Raw genomic sequence first — 21,852 nt, 5'->3', positions numbered from 1 at the left:
AAATGTATTACTAATGATGTGTTCTGCATCTAAAAGGTGGCAGTATCACTGCTAACACAAAAGTGTTTTTTTTCCTTCGGGCTTCCAAGGAAGAATGGCTTCTGATCTCTGCCAGCAAAAGCAGAGCTGTCTAGGTTGGACAAATATAAGATGACCATCTTCATTCATTTAAAAGGAAAAATGTCTACAATATACAAATGAGACTTTTGCTCAGGTGGTTTAAAAGAGAGCCAGAGCCACAGAGCCTGCCAGTAGTGGTAATTCTCAAGCTGTGTGGCTGGTGGCTGTCTCCCAAAAACTGTTGTGTGAAAAGATTTCATGTTCAGAAAGTTGTGCAGCTTGAAAATATGGACCTGTTCATACACGTGTATCCATAGGAGCAAAGTCTGAACCTATGGATTCCTGTTATTGCTACAAGGTTAACACACGCATGCAAGTCTGGCAGATTTACAGCAAGTTTTAAGTGGTGGTAGGGGAACTGGCTTGGCCGATCTGTATGCTTTTTCAATTATGGTATGCGCTCAACAGGCAAGTGGCTTTATGTTAAATGGCAGTTAGGAACTGTGGTGGAATATTACATGTCTAAATTGGTTCTGCTCTTGAACCTTTGCTTGTGCACCCCGATATTCCTCCTTGTGAAGAGAGAAATGAGCTGTACTGCTTCAATAAAAATCCGACTCAGCTGGTCTCAAGCTCCTGTTTTGCACTTCCGGTGCTGTTTCAATCTTTTCGTGTTTATGTTCTGTTTTTATCTCTTTCCTTTGCAAACAGCTTTGCCTTCCCCAGCTCGGGGACTAGTGAGAGGGCTGTGCCTTTAATATAAACCAGCTGTCAGCTGTGAAATGAGTGGAAAACTTAAGAATTCAGTAAACACTGTGGAGGGAATGTACTTGCACCACAGTAACATCTCAATGCCAAGCTCGACTGAAATCTAGTGTGGGTGACTTCAGATTTGATTAGTGTCGGCAGCATTGCTGGGGAGCTCTGGAGAAAGCATATTCTTAGAATTTAAACAAATGGTTCATACTGGAAAGGTTCTGGCGCAAACTAAACGGCTGTTGCAGAAGATGCATTCAAGGCAAGTCAACAACCTTAAAACCCTAATCCTCAAGCCTGCTTTTCTGTCCCAAAAGTCAATTGTTCAATTGCCTAGGGTATAATTATTCATTGTTTGCTACATACTTAAAATAACAGAAGCATCTGCTCCTTTCTTCTTCAAACACAGCTTTCGGGTTAATCTTGTCACACATTGAGAAGTAACATAGCTGTTGCTTTGGCCATGCTGTCAGTATACATTTTAAATAAATCAGTGCTGTGTTGCTGAACGTTCAGCTCATTCTTGTCTCCTGGTCTGTGACACACGTGTAGATTTCACGCAATTAGAATGTAAGTTATCAAGATTGATGTTCCAAGCTCCAAAGGAAGTGCCAATACTTAGAGTGGTTTAATTAGACAAGCAGTGTTGTTACTAGTTTTCAGGGGTAGTCAGCTTAGGCGATGCGTCGTGAAGAGGAGAGCCCAAGGCACGGCATTGGGAAGGGACAGGGTGAATGAGGGGGAAAAGTTAGATGCAGCTCCCATGTCCCTGTCCTGTGGGGTGTGAAAATGCTTGTGTGAGCCTTTCCCTATCTTGCTACATTTGCTCTGCTTTTTGCAAACATGTTTCATTGCTAAAGGCCCATACATTGCCTGCAGGCTGCTCCATTATTTTTGCTCATTAACATTGTACACTAACTTGTCTTTCCCTCATTTTATGGACTTCATTTTTTTTTTTCCTCCTGTGCTCTGAGTCCCTGCATGACCCTCCCTGGCATTTCATTGCTGTTGACTGACTGATCAGCAGTGCCCTTCTCTTCACCTTACCCTGAGTGCTGATGCCGCATTTCCCCCTCTTGCTGCACTGGGATCTTTATTCTTGCAGGTCCTACCCAAGATCTTTCCCTATTCCACAAGCTGAAATGTGGTTATTAAGGTCTCAGTAGCTGGAGCGTGCTGGCCCCTTCTGAAAAACCCAATTCATTGAGATGCTCTCCTTTACTTTGTAGTTATATCTCTTGGAGAGACTGACCTGAGTTCTTGTAAATGACGGGCTAGATGACTTCCTTCTTGCTATTTATTGTTTTAAGTTAATGTTTAATCACTTGATATTAATGAGAAGGAGGCATGGAAGCAGTCTAATGAGAGTCTGGGCTGTAAGAGGGGAGCTAGGTAATGAAGTGGTGAACTGGGGGGAATTTGGGACCTTAAAGTTTCAAACCTCATCTGCATTCAGATAGTTGGAACAATACTGCCTGAAGCTTTTACCCTAGCCAAAAGGAGATGCTCTGTAGGCAACAGCTTGTTGGGGGCTGAAATGGATAAGGAAGCCTCTGGGAAGAGCTTGGGAATAGACAGGTTGCAATGAAAGCAGGGAAAGGACATTGCTGAAGAGGAATGTGTCTAAGGCAGCAGTTGTACAGTCTCTGTAAGCTGATGCCACTGCCAAAAGAAAAGGTCCTGGAGGCCCTTGTTTGGACAAGCTTTTCTACCACAACTGCTAAACCATCTCTACAGACTGATCAATTTGAAAAGCTAATTTTGTATGTATTTGCATGTATCTACCATGATGTGGATACAGGTTCAGGTCTTTCCTACGATGAATTTTCTTTTCTGGCCCCGTTAATCTTTGCCAAATTAAGGCTGCATAGGTATGGAAGTGAATGGAAAGTGGGATAAACTGCATAGTTTACCCATGTAGGGCTTGTCAAACGAACTTAGGTAACTTCTCTGACTGAAAGGTGATGTGGGGGGATTTTTTAAAGGTGATAGAAATCCAGTAGGCCTAACTGAAGGCAGTGTCAGTAGGCATTTGATTGATGTTACATGGGACATTGTTAATGGAAAATAAGGGGTGGGATGCTGAAAGTGCTGGTTAGCATATAGACAAAATATTCTGGTTCTGTTTGCTGACATGCAGCACTTCCCTGGAGCTGTGTATGCAGCTTTCACTGTCTTTCTGTGATACTGCTATGAACAGAGAAATAAGCTAGTGCTTATGATAGCTTTCTGCTGTGCTTTAGAAATACAATATACTATTCAGAGGGAAAAAAAAAGTAAGAAAGCATTTTTTGCTATAATAGCAGCAAAGAATAGAATAAATTCCAGTAGCTGGCAGTATTTTTCTATGGTTAGAACAGTTTGAATTTTCTGCCAAATGCTAACTCAAAAGGTTTTATGGGTGTACTGACATCTCCTTGTCAATGCTGTTTTTTGAGCTTTTGCTTCTGTTGGGACACCTTCACTTTCCATCACTGTTGGTGGTGTGTCTGTTTAAAAAATAAGCTGTCATATGTTCTGAGGAACCTGAAGGTGGAGCTTGCATGTTTGAAAACATTCTCAAAAAATTCAGCTTGCCTTTCTTTTCTGCCTTTTTTTGTGAAAACCCGTAGGCTTTAAATTAGTTGCCTTTCCACTGCCTTATTAAGCCCATTATTCCTGTTAATTTGTCTTTTAATTAAAAGAGAAATAGTAGAACATCCCAATTGTTTGCTCCTGGGTACAGTCAAACTAAGGCTGGTGGGAACTATGGAGTGGAATAGTTTTTCCTGTGCTGGGTCTCTGCCACTGAAGGCTTGAATGCCTTGCTCCATCCTAGCTTTTTAAGGCCAACATTTAAGAAGGTGTGCTTAGTGTTTTATTCACCCCACTCTCCCAGTTTCTCATTGGTGTAAATAGGGACCATTTAGGAGCTTAGCTGGATTTTGAGATTGGGATAGCTTTTTCTATCTCTGCCTACTGGGCAGAGATAGAAATCTTTATTCAGCTTTTGAAGTACTCTGATACCCGTCTCTTTTTCTAGGAAAAATCACTGTTCAGTGAGAAGTCAGCTGGTCTGATTTGTTGTGTGAACCTGTGTTGAGTCTGTCTAGCTCAGCTCTGCATCGTCAGAGGGACGTTCAAGAAGCGTGGGCTGTTGCACTTTGCCCAGAGTTGGTGGGAGGAATCAAGCAGACAACCCTTCTAAGTAGTGTGTCCTTTGTAGGATGAGGAAATGGACTGGGTGACTTCTCGGGATCTCTTACAACCTCTTTACTCTTCACATATCTGTGATATGACTAAAATAGTCCCTGAGTTTTTCTTAAGTCGAATGATGAACATTTTGGATGCTACAGTGATGAAAGCCATAGGATCAGGTATGAATTTGCCTGTTGCATCTTCTGTGCCTTTGATGGCATAGAATGGAAATTTACCTTGTATTAATTGACTGATACTTCCTGGTAACAGATCTAACAGTTCTTACTGTTAATGCTTGGTTTTATGTGCAGATGGATTTGTACTTGAATTATAGAGGCTGTCAAAGAACAAATAGATACCCAACCTTTTCTGTCTCATCCCAATACCTGAAAGATCAGGTTGTCTTTTGCAACATCAAAAAGTAAATCGTGTCCTTCACAGACATGGCATGTGTCAGTAACAATTTATTCTGCTGCTGGATTCTTGAAAAAATCGTTAAGTCCTTTACCTTTGTAAAAATATGCTCTGCACGGCTCTTTGCAATGTAGTATCTTCATTCTTTTGAAGAAGTGCTGAAGTAATGATACTATACTGCAGTTCAGTTTTTGAGAGAGAGACTAGAATGTTTCTTCAGAAGGAGCAAAGGTTCAAGATTTTAAGGAACTTTTTGTAGGAGATGGCAAAGGAATCTGGTAGAGCTAATTTTCTTCTTGTTTTTCAGATCTTTCCAAAAGCCAAGATTTTTAGGAATTGGTTGAAACTAAAAGTCTCTGAGGATGCAGATACCTATGCAGTTTATGTCCGTGATTTTTTGGGGTGGGTTTATGAAACAAGCTTGGAAAAAAATGAGTAATGCCTTTTCGTTTGTGTCTTGTTTTCAGGATTGTGGTTTATGATTTTTTTGGATGATTGCTTAATCCCTAGAATAGCAAGATGAATTTGGGGCCTTTGATTTTTCTTTTTGAGTTGTTTTACAGTGAACTGATCCTGTTAAAAAGGATCCTAATTCCAAAGAGAGGGATCAGTCGTTCAGATGCTAAGAGTTGTGGCAGATATTGCTGTGTTCCCACTGGCTTTCATGAATTCGGGGGAAGATTTGTTTTCAGGATTGGATGAATTTTCTATAATTCAACCTCCCTGCTCTCTATACTGTGCCTCCAGTGAAGCAGAATTAAGGCTTGGCTGCAGAGTTTTCATTGAGGAGAATTCTGCATAGCTGGGCCCGAAATAAAAGAATCACGTGGTTGCCTATTTGCCTGTGCAGCTTCCTTCACTGTGCACCAAAACCGGGAGGGGACAAACCTGCTAAAAGATTAGCATCTTTTCAGTTTGCATTTGGCTGCACATAAGGCAGGTTTTGCAGCAAACCAGAGGAGAAAAGACCCATGTTAATCTTGTAGTGGAAAATTACTTTCTTGCACGTCACTGCAGAAGCTGTCCAAACGCTGCTGCTAACATTTCGGAGTGGAGATGAGACCCACCGCCTGCCTGTGAACTCCATTCAGGACCTGAGATGCTCTCTCTGAAAGTGCTTTCAGACAGTTGGAAAGCTGATAGGTTTTTTCCTTTTTGTTTTTTTATTTTCTTGGCAGGGAATAAGTGAAATAAAACAAAAGATTTATCAGCTTGAGTGGCTCAGATGGCCTGTGTGGAGGGAGAAGAAAGATTGGGTGATCCTTTCACCCTTCAGGACCTGTAAGAAGGAGGAGCCCTGTGCAACACTACTGTCCAGACTTCCTGTAGGAAGGGAAGATGAATGCTCTTGAAGATCCCACCTGGGCTAGAAACCATCTCATGTTTAAAGCAAGACTAGCAAGGAAGGCTGGAAGCTTTGCCAGTGACTTGATGTGTGGGCTGTCCTGCCCTGTGCGTGGCTGCTGTGTTGTTTCTGCACGCCCCTATGTGCCTTGGGGCTCAATTGCAGTTTCCAGATTGTAGAATAGGTTGTTTCTGGTACAACTGTGTTTACCCAAAGAAATTCATCCCAGTCCTTTAAAATCCCTTTGACCCTCAGTTTTTTGAATCCTTTGCCCATGTCTTTATCTACCTCCTCATTGTTACACTCTTGATCCTTGTCTGTGGGGAGGAATGTATGGATTTTTTTTTTTTAAATGTTTTCTGTTAGAAAAGTTGGGGAACGTGTTCTTGTTATGCCATTATTCATGTTATTTATTTCTTTCTCTACCACTTTTAAACTCACTTTTGTCACCTGCTAATCAAGAGGTACCTTGCATGACCAAGAATGAAAATGGTCTTGACTCTCCACATCCCATGCTCTGAATTCCTGCTGGGGAAGGATTGCCACTTTGCAGTTTGAATAGCTGATGATTTGAGGGACACCAGAGCAAGCCAGAGAAATGGCATTAGCTGAACAAACGTAATTTCATACTCGGGTGTCTGTGCGCGTTTTGTTTTAGTGTTGCCTCTGCTAGATGACAAAGGCCATGTGGGCTGTACGTGCATTTGTCTATAGGTCCTTTTGGGACTGCAAGCCCAGCATGTGTGCGTTTCTGATAAACTTTGTTCTTGCTCGACTGCAGTTCTGATGATACCAGTCTCTTGTTTCACCCTCGGCCTGCCCTTTCACCCTTGTAGCACAGCTGATAAGGAGATCCTAATGGAAACTCTTCTGGCGTACTTCTGATGCAGAAGTGATTCGCGTGCTCTCCAGGGGAAATTATTTTAGTCTGAATCTGTATGCAGAAGGCGCCACAGTAGTGTGGTCATTGGACACTCTGTTCATGAAACCTCCGGAGTTTGCTGGAGAGGAGAGAGGAACACTGGTACTGTGAATTGAAAGATGCCCATAGTAAATTTGCTTGCCTCGGTTGCTCTTTGCAGACACACTGTGATTGTGGACCATGGGTTGAAATCCCTATTGTGTGATGGTGCAGTACTTAAATCTTAGTTTGGCGTGTTTTCCATGGTGAGATGCCTGCAGTTCCGCTAGTTCTGGAGGGGTAAAGATAGCACACTCAGGAGAAGCTGTCATGAGGGGACCCCCAGTTCCTCTTTGCTGACCAGATACTGTTATTGTCTGCCCAAATGCAAAATATGCTTGTTCTGAGAGAATATAGGACCTTTGTCCAGGTGTAAATTACCAGGAAACTTTTCCGTTTCTGATGTCACAGTCGCAGGAAAGATTTTCTTCTTTCAGATTTAAGTATGTCTGGACAGACAATGTATTTTTCACACCCACTTCGGAAACTTGTGTGAAGCAAAAACTGCTTCAAGATTTTGCCTGTGTTTGGACAGAACCCAGAAATTGGGCAAAAGCCTTTGGTGAATGAAGGAAGAAAATGTGGTGTCAGTGGGGATTTTTTTTTATTTTGGGGTGACTTGGGGTTGGGTGTTCTGGGTTGGTGTGGGGTTTTTTTCTTGTTGTTTTGGTTTTTTAGACATTACTTTTATTGTTCCTGGAAATCCGTTTATGATATTCTTCAATGTCTTCAGTTTGCAGCTGCTTATTCTCTAACTCACTTGCATTTTCCAACTAAGACTCACTGAGTTTCCTGGTGAAAAGGGGGTGAAAAGTATGTTGCTGCTGCTTTTTCCTGAGCACACCAAAAGCTCCCTGTGCAGGGCATTTATTTCTGAAATAGCTTTTCTGCAGAGCAAGAGCAGTTTAATTTAGCTAAATTGCTCACTAAAGACTTAACCTGATAATTTTACAATGTCGGTACTTCAGCACGTTGTCTTGGATTTAGCAGGAGAAGAGAAGTTGTTTGTTGATGGATAGAGACTGCCCTGGTTGCATTTTAAGTAGACATCTCCCTGGAGATGAGGTGTAAATGTCACGTTACAGATTAGCATTTGGCGTGGGGTACCAAAGCAAAGGAAGAGATGTCTTGGTTCAGTCTCTGAAAAAGAGAAACTAAAATAATTCCTGAGCTCTGACAGCATTACTTGGACAATGTAGTCTTCAGCTTTTTCTGTTCCTGGTTCCAGCTCGCGGCTGGGTCATGCTAAGTGCTTTTGCAACCCAGACATCTGAAAAGGCTGTGTTTTGATGTGCTGTGGTTGTGCCTGGAGGAGTTCAGACCTGACTCTGGTGCCTTTCTAAACAAGTGGTTTTTTCTGTAGGACTGAAATCCTGGCGTATGCGGAAGTCCCCCAGGAAAGCTCTGTTTGGCTGCGGCAGGATCCGGGCCCCAGGCAGGACAGCCTGCTGGAAAGCCCCATCCTGCCTGGTTGCTTACCCCACCCATGTTACCCTTCTCAGTGGGAAGCTGGTGACGGCAGAGTCATCTCTCAAGTGTGAGGCGAGAGGAAACTGCAAGGTTGTGTTAAGTCTGAGCCAAACGAGACAAAAAGTTTTAATGGAGAGAGACACTTTTCTCATTGAAGAGAGCTAAATTATATCCTGATTGCTCAGCAACTAAATGTCAGCTACCCTTCAGTGATCTCTGCTCCCCTTCTCTTCCATCGTTCCAGCGATGGAAATAGGTGGTGGGTGCTAATGTGGGGGTGGTTGTGGAAAGCTGATTTTAATTTGAGAGTGGAGAGCTGTGATCAGTTGTGATTAGCCCAAGCAAAATGTGTGTTTTCTTCCAAAGTTGTGGAGTTTGCATGTGTATTTAGCTGACCTTACAGCATTTCACAGTGGATTGCTCTCCAGACCCTGGCTCTAGAGCATGTCTGCTGTCTCAAAGACCACAACTGTAGGCCGACTTTGTGTTGCTTGTTACTGCTTGTGCACTTGGGACCTCTGCCTCTTCCTCCTCTCTTTGCTGCTCTCCATGGGGCAGGGGTGGGTCGGTGTGAGGCTTTGGTACTCACTAATGCTCTTCTAAAGCCCCTGTTTTGTATTGTTTCCTCTGCCAGTCCTTTGCTGTTTCTGCTTTCCTTAATACTTTAGGAAACTGGGCTTGAGGTATGGAAATGTCACTGGAAGACTTGCTGGCTTTCTTCATCTCTTCATTGTCAGGTTTGCCATGAGAAGTATTAAAATCTGTTGAACCTTTCGACATGGGCTTCTTGTAGCCAGAGCTGGTTGGCAGTGTCTTAGTAATGTATTTTTTTCCCCTCTTGGAAAACAGCAGTTCCTTTAGCTTGTCAAGAAAAGTGTATCGATTTTGATGGTAGATGTTTCTGAAGTCCAGACTATCATTCCTGGGTGAGAGGAGACAGACAGGAACTTGTAGGCAGGCAGTAGTGTGATGGAGGCAGGTTTTGGACGAATAGGAGGATAGCTTATTCCCTGTGAGTGCGCTAGCAGTCATGCTAAAATCTTACCTGGGGTGGGGTGTCTCCTTTTTCACTGTGCTGAAAAACTGTTCCTGAGAGCCTTGGCTTTAGCCTAGGGCTACAAAAGCTGTTGAGAACTTGAAGATTTTGGTGCATGATTAAACTATTTCCATCCTGGTTCTGTCTGTACACTAGTATTTCTTGTAGAAATGCTTAAAAAAGAGGTCTTCAGGCTCTCTATTTGATAGTTTCAACTAGCTGACAGTGTTCAAACCCTCTTAGCACTAGTGTGGAGCAAGTTCAGTGTGTCAGCTCCTAAAATTGCCAAACGGGAGATTAATAATTTCATGCCTCTTGGAAAAATTGATCTCTGCTTTCAGCAGCCAGCAGTTCCCAATACCGAGAACTGGTTGCTTACTGGTGTGCAACGTCGTTCCTGCTTGAAACTGTCTGCTGGAAAGCAAAGGAAGTTGTGTTGCCTGAAGGGTTTACATGCATTTTAGTTCTTGATTGCAGTGGTAGTTGAGGGCCTCAGTGTTTCTACCCATAAAATGTTAATCAACTAGATCATTAGAAGTAGACCTTTATGTATAGGTACATGCATATATATATATACACACACACATATGAGTGTGTATGTGGTAATTATTCAGAGATAATAAAGTATATTTTGAGAAAAATTGCTTAACTAGCTGCTGTGTTATCCTTTGGGGTTTTTTTTGGTGTTTGTTTGGGTTTCTTTTGTTGATTTTTTTTTTTTTTTTTTTTGTGTGTGTGGTGTTGGTTTGGTTTTTTTGTAGCTCACTCTTCCCAATCAGAACAGTTAGGAGAAAATAGAGATAAAGTGTTGGGGCAATTGTTCCAAACTCAATCTGGATTCATAGAGAATGATGCTGCAGATAAGAAATTTCATAATGTTTTATAACTTTAGAAAGGCTTGCTTTCCAGGGCATTGAGAGGTATGAACCCTTTTAGCTGGACAAGGCAGAATGTCTGCTTCAGTCTGTACATGAGGTCATGAGTAATTTTATCAGTCTCATTGCACGTAGTTCCTCAAAATATGTGAAAATCTAACTGAACAAAATCTTGCTGGTAGTGATTTAAATGGGAAATGCAGTCAGACTACTTTTTGGAGAGAAACACGTGATATGCATTTCTAGAGATCCTGAAATCTGTTAAATCAGCAGAAAAAAGCTCTTGTTACAGAGTGTTTTAAAATGTAATCAGTGGGGAGTTTCTATTCCCTTTTTCTAAGCTGCATATCATCAGCTGACAGTTTGGTTACTTCTGTTTCTCTCAAACAACTGAGACTACATAAACTGTTTAAAGTTACTTTTGTTTAAAGAGTAAATGACCAGATTTTCAAATATGCCAAGCACACAGATTGTTGTGAAAATTGCTTCATAAAATTCCTGCTGTATTCAGGTCTTTCTCTCTTTTTTTTTTTCCTTTTATTTTTTCTTTTATACAGGCGATACGGATTATGGTTTCGATTGCGGAAGTTAATAATCTGGTTGCTGGGCGTGTACATAGCCATTCCATTTCTAGTAAAACTTTGCCCTGCTATTCAGGCAAAGCTGGTCTTCCTAAACTTTGGTAAGTGACTCAGTCTGTTGGGATGGGTGAGGGGTGAAGGGGAGGAGTGCCTTTATCTTTCATTTGTCTGCCTTCACTTTCACCCTGCATGTGTACAGCTTGTGAAGGATATGAACTTTCACAGGTTGCAAGTTCTCCAAACTATGGTTTGGAAAGCATTCTCTGTTGCCCCGGTGGTCTTTGTAGTATGTCTTTATATAAATACAGTGACCAAACTGAAGCCAACTTTCAGCTGAAAGGATTTCCTTCAGGAAAACTGTGCAGTATGTTGAATGCATTTTTCTGAGGGGTTCAACAAAGTTGCATGAATAGACAGTAAGCAAGTGAAATTAAATCCAGTGAATTGTTTTCCAGGCAGCAACCCGAAAGCACTTTAGGAGAATATTCTGGTTGGGACATAAGAGGCCTGTTCAAGCGGTCAGATTGAATGTTTTCCTTGTGTCTGTTTAGTCTTTGCATTTGGTCAAACTGGCGGTACAGTGGGTCTGGCGAGCTGGCTCAGCTCCCACGTAGCCCAGGGAGGCCTGAGCATCCACAGGATGGAAAATGATAGAGCATCATGTATGAGAGATACTTCTTTGCGATCTAAATTTGTCTTTAAACCTTACTTGTGTTTTGTAATGAAGTTTTGAGAAAATCTTCCTTTGATTGTAGAAGCTGGAAGAACCAACTACAGATATGTTGCTTTTATATAACTTCCGTCATTTTGATTGCATGCTCTGTATATTCTAACACCTTGGATCATGGTCACTGTGAAGTGTGCACATGTGCAGGCCAGCTCTTGTGCCTTGATTGTCAGAACTGACAGCTGGGTAATGTGAATAATGCAGGTTACTTCCATTTTCGTCACCTTGCTTTTTCAGTGATGATTTTAATTTGCCCTTGCAGAGCTTTGCTTGTCTCCCTGAAGTTCCTGCCTCTATTCATTCCCAAGTGACCGAAATAATTGTCCTGTAATACTTTCTTGCACTAGTTCTTGCACTAATATCACTGCAGCGTTGTTCCTACTGCTTTATATAATGGCAGTCAGATTTTACTTGTGACAGTACTCCCATGAAAAACTATTTGCCTTAATACAAAGTGTGTTCTAACACACTTAATAGAAGCACATTGGCATGTTTGAGTAATTCTTCTCCACTGGAGGGTGACACTTCTCCTTCAGAGGAGTGGTGTAGGGTTTGCCCTGTCATATTGTTTTTTAACCTTCTGAGTATAAATCACTACCCTTCAGCCATCTTTTTCTCCTCCTTTTGTGTGGTTTGGGATTTGCTTCCAAAACAGTAGCACAGAGCTTCAGGGGAAACTGCTTCCATTTGTTTCTCAAGATAGCTAAAGATGAGTCGATAGCCGTGCTCCCACTGCTAGCAACCAAACCAATGTCTGGATTTGTTCTTGTGGACTTTTATTCCAGGTTGAGATACATGGGCATACAGGTAGAGATCTCAATCTGTCTCCACTGGAAGTCTTCAGAAAAATGAGATTTCTAGAAACATAAATACGGACTAGATCAGATTTAGTGTATCAGCACGGTTAAGAAATCACGTGATTTTTGTCGTGTGCTGTGTTTCAATTAGCTCTGAAACACGTCCCTAAAAAAACCCTTGATGTGCTGAATCTCCACGTGATGTATGCCTATATGATGACGATGATGATCTGTTTTGTCTGTGTGTGTAGAATAGATGGACCATCCCAGTCCATCTGGGATGACATACATAAAAATTGCCTGTACTTCTACGTTTTTCTCTTACTTTGAGGTAGATGCTTACCTGGCCCCCATCACTAACATTGGTATGTTCCTGTTCGTATCTTTGTAATACAAATTCTGGCAAGAAAGTAGTAATAGATTTGTCAAATGGGAAAATCAAGGCACAGAGAAGTTGAGTAATTTTCCCAGAACACTGCTAGAAGTGACTTGTGTGCCTGTCCAGACCTCAACCGCAGAACTTGCCGTCCTCTTGGAGGATCCACCACCCTTGTGAGAGCGTTGCCGAGTTCTGCGGTCACAGCGCAGTGACCCAACAGGTCTCTGGTGGCATGCATGCTTTGCCTGGGACTCTTCCACATGCTTTTGCATAAGAGCAAAGAGACTTGCACAGGTATAGATTTGCAGTCTAAGGGGCCAGATTTGTCAGGTTAACATCGGCTGTTGTCTGCCTTGATTTTCATGTTTGTGGAATGTGTAGTGATTTTTGGGGGGTAAGTGAGGTGATATTTGACTGTCACCACTATCAGTGCTTCTTTGTGTGTCAATAGCACAAAAACTTTGGTATGTTAATTGTTATGCCACTAAATTTCAAGGAGCCAGTCCTTCTGGTTCTGCTGGAGTGGAGCTCAAGTTTATAGGAAAAGCCTGAATCACTGGGAGAAGAGAGTCCTTAAAACTGCTCGATGCTGTCAGTAGGTCTCTATAGTGTCTCTCTTGGTATTGGGTGTGTCAGAGGCTGCCTACAGAGGCCATACAGCACTGGTGATGGAAAAGGAAGCATTTAGATTAAGCACATCCCTTCATTTAGCATGTTGCACAGTGTCTGTAAGATGTAGCTTGTGAACCAAGCAATGGAAAACAAAACGCTGAAAATGTTTGACTTTCCTGGTGTTGCTCATGTTTGAATGACTGAATATAACAAATAACGAACAACTGCATGTGTATAAGTTGGGGAACATAAAACATTTGGAAGAGTGAATTGAGGTGTAATGATTTTGTTTTCAGGGATCTCTTCCTGAAGAGATGAAGTTTCCGGCCTAACATGATCTCTTTTAAATGCTGCAGTGTCTGGAAGATAGGACAATTATTTGGAGAGTGGGCTAATGAACTGCATATCCTCCTCAAAGGCTCAGGAGGACAGCGTTTAACGCAATTTGTCGTACCGGTACAGGACAATAGCAATGTGGTGTCTGCTACTGTTAATGCAGTATCTCCTTTAGATTGTCATATTATAGAGGCTGAAACCACGTCATCCTGAAACATATTACAGCTCTGGGATGCACCCTTTATCCCAGGGAGTTTGTCCCATCAGTAACTTCCGTTACAGCTACAATGCAAACAGTAAAAGGTTTGCCAAATCAGCTAACCCACCCCACTGACGCATCAGGAGCGATTATCTTGTATCTGGGAGATTTACAAAGCAGACTGGGCAGAGATGGTTAAATGTGTGTCATAGGAAGCTTTGTCTCCCCCACCTCTTAATTTTAGCCTGCTCCCTGGTTTTTTTGATGGTTGCTTGTGTGTTCTTACTTTGCTCTCTTTGGTGTTCATATTTTAGTCGCAGCTGTAGCCAGTTCATCCTTTCACCCAAAAAGAATAAGGTCTTCCCAGCACAGTGGACCAGTTTGTACAACTCTCCAGTGCCTTGCTAAAGCAGTTCTGTAAGAAAATAAAGTTAAAAATTAAAAGGTTTCATATTCTGGTGGTTTCTTTTCTTTTTCTTTTTTTTTGTATTTCAGTGAGGGTCCCATATTTCATTGACTTGAAAAGACCACAGGATCAAGGTTTAAACCACACCTGTAATTATTACCTGCAGCCAGAGGAGGATGTAACCATCGGAGTCTGGTAAGGAAGCCTGTTCTGTGCAGTATGTGCCCTGCATCTTTGTCCTTCTTTTTGTTCTCAGTGTTGCCTATCCAGTATTTTTACTGTGTATGTGGCAACCATTGCCTGCTCTGATTTGTGGATGTTTGTGTTTTCCTCTGCCAAGTGACCGAGTTCATGTTGAAAAGTATGCAAGTCTCTGGAGCTCATCTGAACTCAGATCAGTAACGCATGAAATGCAATTGGACAACCTGTGTATTCAGAGAAACTTCGTAATTTGGAATCGTAAAGGTTACAGGTCTGCTTTGCTACGAAGATCATGCTCCATATCACATGAGACCCAAGGAGTTAGAAGTTTTGTCATTCAACTGCTGTTCATATTTTGTTTTGCAAAATAAATGTGGGGGAAGATAGGAAAACAGGATCAAAGTGTTCAGAGTAGGAGGAAGACTATTCTGTATATAAAACATATGTAAGGTTTGGAGAGTGGGTGAGAATGGAACACGCAGTTTACTCTCTTAAGAAAACAAGTGACAGTGTCAGAGCTCACTTGTCATTCCTTCCTCACAAAGATGATTTTCTCGTCCTAGGCAAGGGCAGTTCATTTTAGCTCCTTGTTACCCAGGATCAGCTCAGATGGCCGGTTCTCTGTCTGAAAAGGTCTGCTTTCAGTACTTGCCGTGTTATGACACCAGCTCAAAACAGCTTCTGCATCTGTTTCTCATGATCACTTTCTATTGTGTCTCATCACCAGAAGTTTCAAAGCCACAGAAGAGTTCTTGCTAGCTTTGAAGAAAAAGAAGTGCCTGCAGTTTGAATATATATGCAAGAGCAGCAAACACCTGAAAAAAAGCTAGACACCATGTCAGGTGTGGAGGGAAGGGCGCTGTTCCTTAATACAGCCAGTGACGTTACATGTGTAAGCTGTAGGATTTGGAGTTTTCAGCTATGTGTGTGTAACTTCTGTGCGTCCACTAATGCAGTAGAGATTTTCTCTTCACTTGAGGGTATATGACTGTTTGAGTGGGACAGTGATATTCCCTTTAAGTGAATTTTGGTGAAAGACATGTTTTGAAGCTAGAAGTTCAGTCTTTGCATGGTAGGCTGATAAATAATCATTTGTGTCTTCACTTGGACAACTAAAATTTTACCTGCTAAGCTGTTGCGTAAGTTTAGATTGCAGTCTTGAGATCTTTATTTTGTTTCCCTTACAAGTGTATCTTTACTAAAACAGAACTTCTAGCTTGTTGCAGCATTTCAGAGTCCATGTAATTTGTCTTGATACTTATGAGATAGGCTTTCACAAAAGTTTGGAGCCTTGCTTTACTGCCAGTGTAAGGTCTTGTGTTCAGTATAATTCTGAAACAAAGTCCTCGGCCTGCTTTGTTCATAAGCTTGCAAAAGTCTTGAGGCAGAACAGTTGGAGAAGTTGTGAGTCCTACAGTTATTGGGGCTTTTTTCCTCCTCAAGAACTCAATGTCTAGACTTTTGACATTGTTTCCTCTTGTGTCGGTTTGTCCTCTGAGCTTTACATCTGGGAGGAAGGTGTGGTAGATGGAGTTTGTCTTTCTTCCAAGGAGAAAGGCATGTGAGTACTTAAGTTACTTCTGACAGCTGTAAGCTAGCCCCCTTCTCAAAAATTTGAGATGGTTGTGGGCATGTATTCGCTTTCAGTGTTTGTGTTCTAGAGTAATTATCCAATTTAAATGCCTACCTTCTCTTTGGTCTGTCATTCCTCTCTTTCTATTCCACCAGTGTTGAATTCTTTTTAATGGGCTGCCCGGCTATGTTATCTACAAAAGAACAGCTGTGAGTTAAAAATTCCTGGCTTTTCTAGACTGTAGCTTTTCCAGCTAAAATGTTATACCTTCAAGAACCTGGTGTCTGAAAACAAAATACATGATCTTCTCATCAGACCCTGAGCCCCTCTTTTTCCTCAGATTGACTATGGAGTCAGATATGCCTCTTACTCCCTGAACATTCTTTCCAAAACCAGCTGACTTTGATTATTCTGAATATCTGCGACCTAGCTGTGAATCTTGTTTATGGTGTATAAGTGTGTTAATTGAGTACCGTAAAAGCTGAGGAATTGAGATTCTTTCTCCAGAACAGCGGAATGTTCAGTAATTGTGCTTTGGGTTTGCCTGTGAAGTTTGATGCCTTGCACAGCCGTGAGTTTTGAAGGCAATGGTGATGGAGGTAAAAATGTAGAAATAACCCTAACCACTGCCTTTTAAATTTGGCCATTTGTCAGCTAATTATGACAGTTTTATGAAGAGTGTGTGTCAGGTATGTAATCCTGAATTAATGAGTTGATCAGAAAACCTCAAAATTCAAGTGGTAGACACTGAGTAGCAACAAGACAATGTAGTTTTTCCTTCTGTATACAGGCATACGGTCCCTGCAGCCTTGTGGAAGAATGCCCGAGGGAAGGACCAGTTGTGGTTTGAAGACGCTTTGGGTTCCAGCCATCCTGTAATCCTTTACTTGCATGGCAATGCGGGAACAAGGTGAGGCACAAAACAGTGATGGCTTCTTTTTTTCATGCTGTGTTTTCCAGGCTTGCCACAGCTTCAACACATTGATAAGAAAGATGGGGACAAACTTTTTAGCAGGGCCTGTAGTGATAGGACAAGGGGTAATAGTTTTAAACTAAAAGAGGGTATATTTAGACTAGATAGAAGGAAGAAATTTTTTACGAGGAGGGTGGTGAAACACTGGAACAGGTTGCCTAGAGAAGTTGTAGTTGCCCCATCCCTGGAGACATGCGAGGTCAGGTTGAACAGGGCTCTGAGGAACCTGATCTAGTTGAAGATGTCCCTGCTCATTGCAGTGGAGGTTGGACTAGATGACCTTTAAAGGTCCCTTCCAACCCAAACTATTCTATGATTCTATGATTAAAACCAAAATAAAATCTAAAAGCAGTTTGGTGCTTCTCCTTTCTTTTAAAAGGAAAGTATTTTTTAAGAAATGATGCCTCTCCATTTATTGAATGTGGGAATAGATTTATTGCAGTTATCGGAGATATCTGTAGTTTACACTCTGCTAGAACCCAGGAGGCTGTGACACTTACTAGATCAGGTAGGGAGAAGTACTTCTTTTCAGTCTAGTGGTCTCTGAATCAAGACATGGGGTAGTATTAGTGCTTCTGTATATGTGATTTACATGCATTAAACAAACTTTTCAGTTCCTTTTGTGAGGTTATATATTTCGCGAGTAGTTAACACATTCTGAGGAAGGAAAATCAGAAGGAAAGAGGAAGGTAATGTGCTGGTCTTGTTTCATTATTGCATATGTACAGGACATTTGTCTGGAACAGGAGCATTTCTAAAATTTGTAATTTTATAGTTGATCATGTGTATCAGCTAAAGAAGTAGGTTGGTTCTCTATACTTTGTTGCTGGATGCTAAAAACCATTAGCGCAGTGTGAAACTTCCTGGGTGTTTCTCAGAACCGTGTTCTTACTGCCATATCTCTGCATGATATAGTGCTTTAGTTCATTTGTTAGAATGGGGTCTTTTTTCTTACTAATATGCATCTTACAAAGAGTATCAGCCCCTTTCTGAGTTTTGAGTGCCAGTGCATGTTCTTTTGAAGCTGGAGTCTGCTTGTAGATACTCTGCAAGAGCAGAAACATTGCAGAAATACAAGTTCCATGATGTAAAGCAAACAAACTCTGTTTTAACTGTACTGGTAGTGAAGGTTCGCTAGTCTTTACATCACAGGAACGTTGTCCTTTTTCACCTAAATTCTTGTCTTAGCAGTGTTCTTTTTTGGTACAAGGGCATGATGTAGAAGATGCATGCTGTGAGCCAGGAAATGCATGAGCAGATGGGTTTTTGGAAATTGACCTTGTCTTCTTGTGTTGATGTATTACCAGGTTTAATCAAATTGTTACATTATTTTTCAAATACTGCTTTGCTTGTTTTCTTGCCTTTATTGGGTGTAGCAAATGATACTCTAATGGAAGCTGTTCTGCAGCTTAATGGTGGTAATTTGGGACCAATATCTCTGTTATGTGCGTATTGATTAGATTTACTTCTTGGCTCCCCCAAGTTCTATGGAGATAAAGTACTGAGCTATGAATCGATTACATATTTCACATTTCACTTTACTCTGTATTGGAGAAGCTGGGGGTGTATTGGTTTTGCCATTTCAGCTTTAATATATATTGCTGTATGTTTCTATACTGCATATTCAGTCTCTTGTCAAAGGGCTGCTTTATTGATGCAGGCTGCATTAACCATAAGTAAAAGGCACTGCCTTGGCTTTCTGGTTTGCCTGAGTGGTCTGGAGCTGAGGCAAAAATGTTATGTTTACTTGATCCCCTTAGAAAAAATTCCTCTGTTGCACTTTGAGGAATGCATGAAAAGGCACCAACGTGTGCACATCAAGGGTGACTTTTCCAGCAAGTTTATCATCTTCTTCAGACTTGTATGATTCAAAATGACTTACGAGCAAGCCCTTGTGTTTTGCCCTGAGTGTTTTTGGCTACATTAGGTATTTTGTAGTACAGTTGGAGCTGAGAGCTTTTGGCTGGCAGGTGCGTATATTCTTAGAGGGAGGTCTGGAAAGTGGCATTTTGGTTTAGAGGCTGCATTGACCAAACCAGCCATAGTGTGAATGTTTTAGAGTTTTCATATGAGTGCAGGAGTAAATCTACTCTTACATCAATACTAGACTAAAGTTTGAGTGTGGATTAGCCATGTCATGTTGTGGATATATTTTAAAGCGTGTAATGGCTCTCCTTTCCATTTTATGGTCTAGATTTCAATTTATTAAAAAAACATTAAAGCAGATTCTTCCCCTGGACCTATTTACAGTGTTCAACTCTGGTTTTCTCTGCTCAGTCTTTTACACATGTCCTTTCTGTCCCTGTGCTTGGAGCCAGGTGAGAAAATCCAAGGTGCAGCTGCTTGGGTTTATGTTGTGAGTTCTGCTGAGAGCATCACACCTGGGAGGGTAGGGGTTACTGGCTGGGGCAGCACTGGTGGCAGGAGAGCAGGGTCTGCAAAGCCAACAGGGACAGGCTGTTTTGGATGTATTACAGGCTTTGGAAAAGGCAGATAGGAGGGTGGGTTGAAAAGTTCGTCTTTACCTGCTGTGAGAAAAGATTTATAGGGAGAAGTTGACTTCAAAACTATGTCCTGCATAGCTCAGCAAAACCTTGCTGTCTCCTTGAAGCCTGTGACAAAGCAGTTACGATGTTTTGTATGTTTGGCATGTTTGTGTTAAACTGGAAGCCTGAGGCAATTGGGAAAGTCTGTTTCTGGAAGCTTAAATGTTCACACGTGGTTTTTTATTTGTTTGGTGTTTTTTTTTTTCTCCTCTTCTCTTCATGAATCACTTTCACCAGAGGAGGGGATCACCGCGTGGAGCTTTACAAGGTAAGTGGCTGCGCGTGTTGTCCAAGCAGTTGCATTAACACATCAGATGTGCACAGACTTGAGAAGACTGCTCATTACAGCTCATTGCCAACAGGCAGACAGCTTAGGGCTCTTAGTGTCCTCTAGATATGAAGCGTGTATGGGAAAAGCAGTCTGTAAGCCGTGAGCACACTTACCCATATTAAAAGATATTTGAAAGGTCTTTTACTTGCTGTTGTTAACTGAGCTAACCAGGTTCTTTGCCAGGAATACTTTCACAACACAGTTTATAGGGAAAATTAAAAGTTTTATTTAATCACAGCCATAATCTGATTGATTACTCTCGTATACTAATTTAAGGTGCCATTTAAGAGTATTCTTTCATATGTTACCAGTGTTCTATATACTCACCGTATTCATCATAGAATAGAATATTTTCAGTTGGAAGGGACCTACAATGATCATCTAGTCCAACTGCCTGACCACTTCAGGGCTGACCAAAAGTTAAAGCACGTTAAGGGCCTTGTCCAAATGCCTGTTAATCACTGACAGGCTTGGGGCATCGACCACGTCTCTGGGAAGCCTGTTCCAGTGTTTGACCACCCTCTTGGTAAAGAAATGCTTCCTAATGTCCAGTCTAATCCTCCCCTGGTGCAGCTTTGAACCATTCCCACGGGTCCTGTCACTGGACACCAGGGAGAAGAAATCAGAGCCTCCCTCTCCACTTCCCCTCCTCAGGAAACAGTAGAGAGCAACGAGGTCACCCCTCATCCTCCTTTTCTCCAAACTAGACAAGCTTAAAGACCTTAGCCGCTCCACATAGGACATTCCTTCCAGCCCTTTCACCAGCTTTGTTGCCCTCCTCTGGATGCATTCAGGTACCTTCACATCCTTCTTAAATTGTGGAGCCCAGAACTGCACACAGTATGCAAGGTGAGGCCTCACCAATGCCAAATACAGAGGGATAATTACCTCTTTTGACTGGCTTGTTATACTATGTTTGATGACCCCAGGATGCAGTTTGTCCTCCTGGCTGCCAGGGCACACTGCTGACTCCTATTGAGCCTGCTGTCGACCAGCACCCCCAGATCCCTTTCTGCAGGGCTGCTCTCCAGCCACTCCTCTCCCAATTTATACTTGTGCCTGGCATTATTCTGTCCTAGGTGCAGAATCCAGCATTTGGACTTGTTAAATTTCATCCCATTAATCATTGGCCAGTGCTCCAATCTATCTAGATCCCTCTGCAAGGCCTCTTGTCCCTCAAGAGAGTCAACAGCACCTCCCAGTTTGGTATCATCAGCAAACTGGCTAATGGTGCATTCAACTCCTGCCTCCAGATCATTGATAAATATATTGAACAGAACTGGCCCTAGAATTGAACAGTGAGGAACACCGCTGGTGACCAGTCACCAACAAGATGTAGCTCCATTCACTACAACCCTCTGAGCTCTGCCCTTCAGCCAGTTCTTGACCCAGCGCACTGTGAACTTGCTCATCCCACCGTTGGACAACTTGTCTAGAAGGATCCTGTGAGGGACAGTATCAAAAGCCTTACTAAAATCCAGAAAAACTACATCCACTGCCTTCCCTTCATCCACTAGGCAGGTGACCTTATCATAGAAGGATATAAAATCAGTTAGACAGGACTTTCCCTTTGTGAACGCATGTTAACTGTGCCTGATGATTGCATTATTCTTTAAATGCCTTTCAATAGTACCCAGTATAATCTTCTCCATAATTTTTGTAAGAACTGTGGTTAGACTACAGTTCTGTAGTTCCCTCTGTCTTTCCTTACGCCCTTTTTGTAGATTGGAATAACATTGGCTAGCTTCCAGTCAGCAGGGACCACCCCAGACTCCCAATACCTTTCGTATATGATCAAGAGGGGTCCTGCCATAACATCCACTAGCTCCTTCAGTACTCTGGGATGAATCCCATCAGGCCCCATGGACTTGTGAACATTCAGCTGATGCAGCTGGTCCCTTACAATTTCAGTGTCCACAAATGGAAAGTCACTGTTCCCACACTTGTGGCCCTCCGACTCAGAGGACCAGGCAGCCTGAGTTCTATCAGTATTATTAAAGACCGAGGCAAAAAAATCATTGAATGCCTCTGCTTTTTCTTCATCCCTATTAGTCAGATGACCATCTTCAACAAGTATCAGTCCAATGTTTTCTTTAG

At 42.0% G+C, this 21,852-nt stretch overlaps 1 protein-coding gene across 1 annotated transcript in view; it reads left to right on the top strand.

The window, feature by feature from the left end:
- The window catches only part of ABHD12 (abhydrolase domain containing 12, lysophospholipase), a 47,635-nt gene that overhangs the window by 10,275 nt on the left and 15,508 nt on the right, over positions 1-21,852 (top strand). The window contains exons 2-5 of the mRNA XM_075147417.1: positions 10,652-10,776; positions 14,221-14,326; positions 16,696-16,815; positions 19,662-19,692. Coding sequence (XP_075003518.1) covers positions 10,652-10,776; positions 14,221-14,326; positions 16,696-16,815; positions 19,662-19,692 — 382 coding nt within the window. The remainder of the gene's footprint in view (positions 1-10,651; positions 10,777-14,220; positions 14,327-16,695; positions 16,816-19,661; positions 19,693-21,852) is intronic.

Source organism: Calonectris borealis, chromosome 3 (genome assembly GCF_964195595.1).
Source record: "Calonectris borealis chromosome 3, bCalBor7.hap1.2, whole genome shotgun sequence".
Lineage (NCBI taxonomy): Eukaryota > Metazoa > Chordata > Aves > Procellariiformes > Procellariidae > Calonectris > Calonectris borealis.
This window is presented reverse-complemented; position numbering and strand designations above follow the sequence as displayed.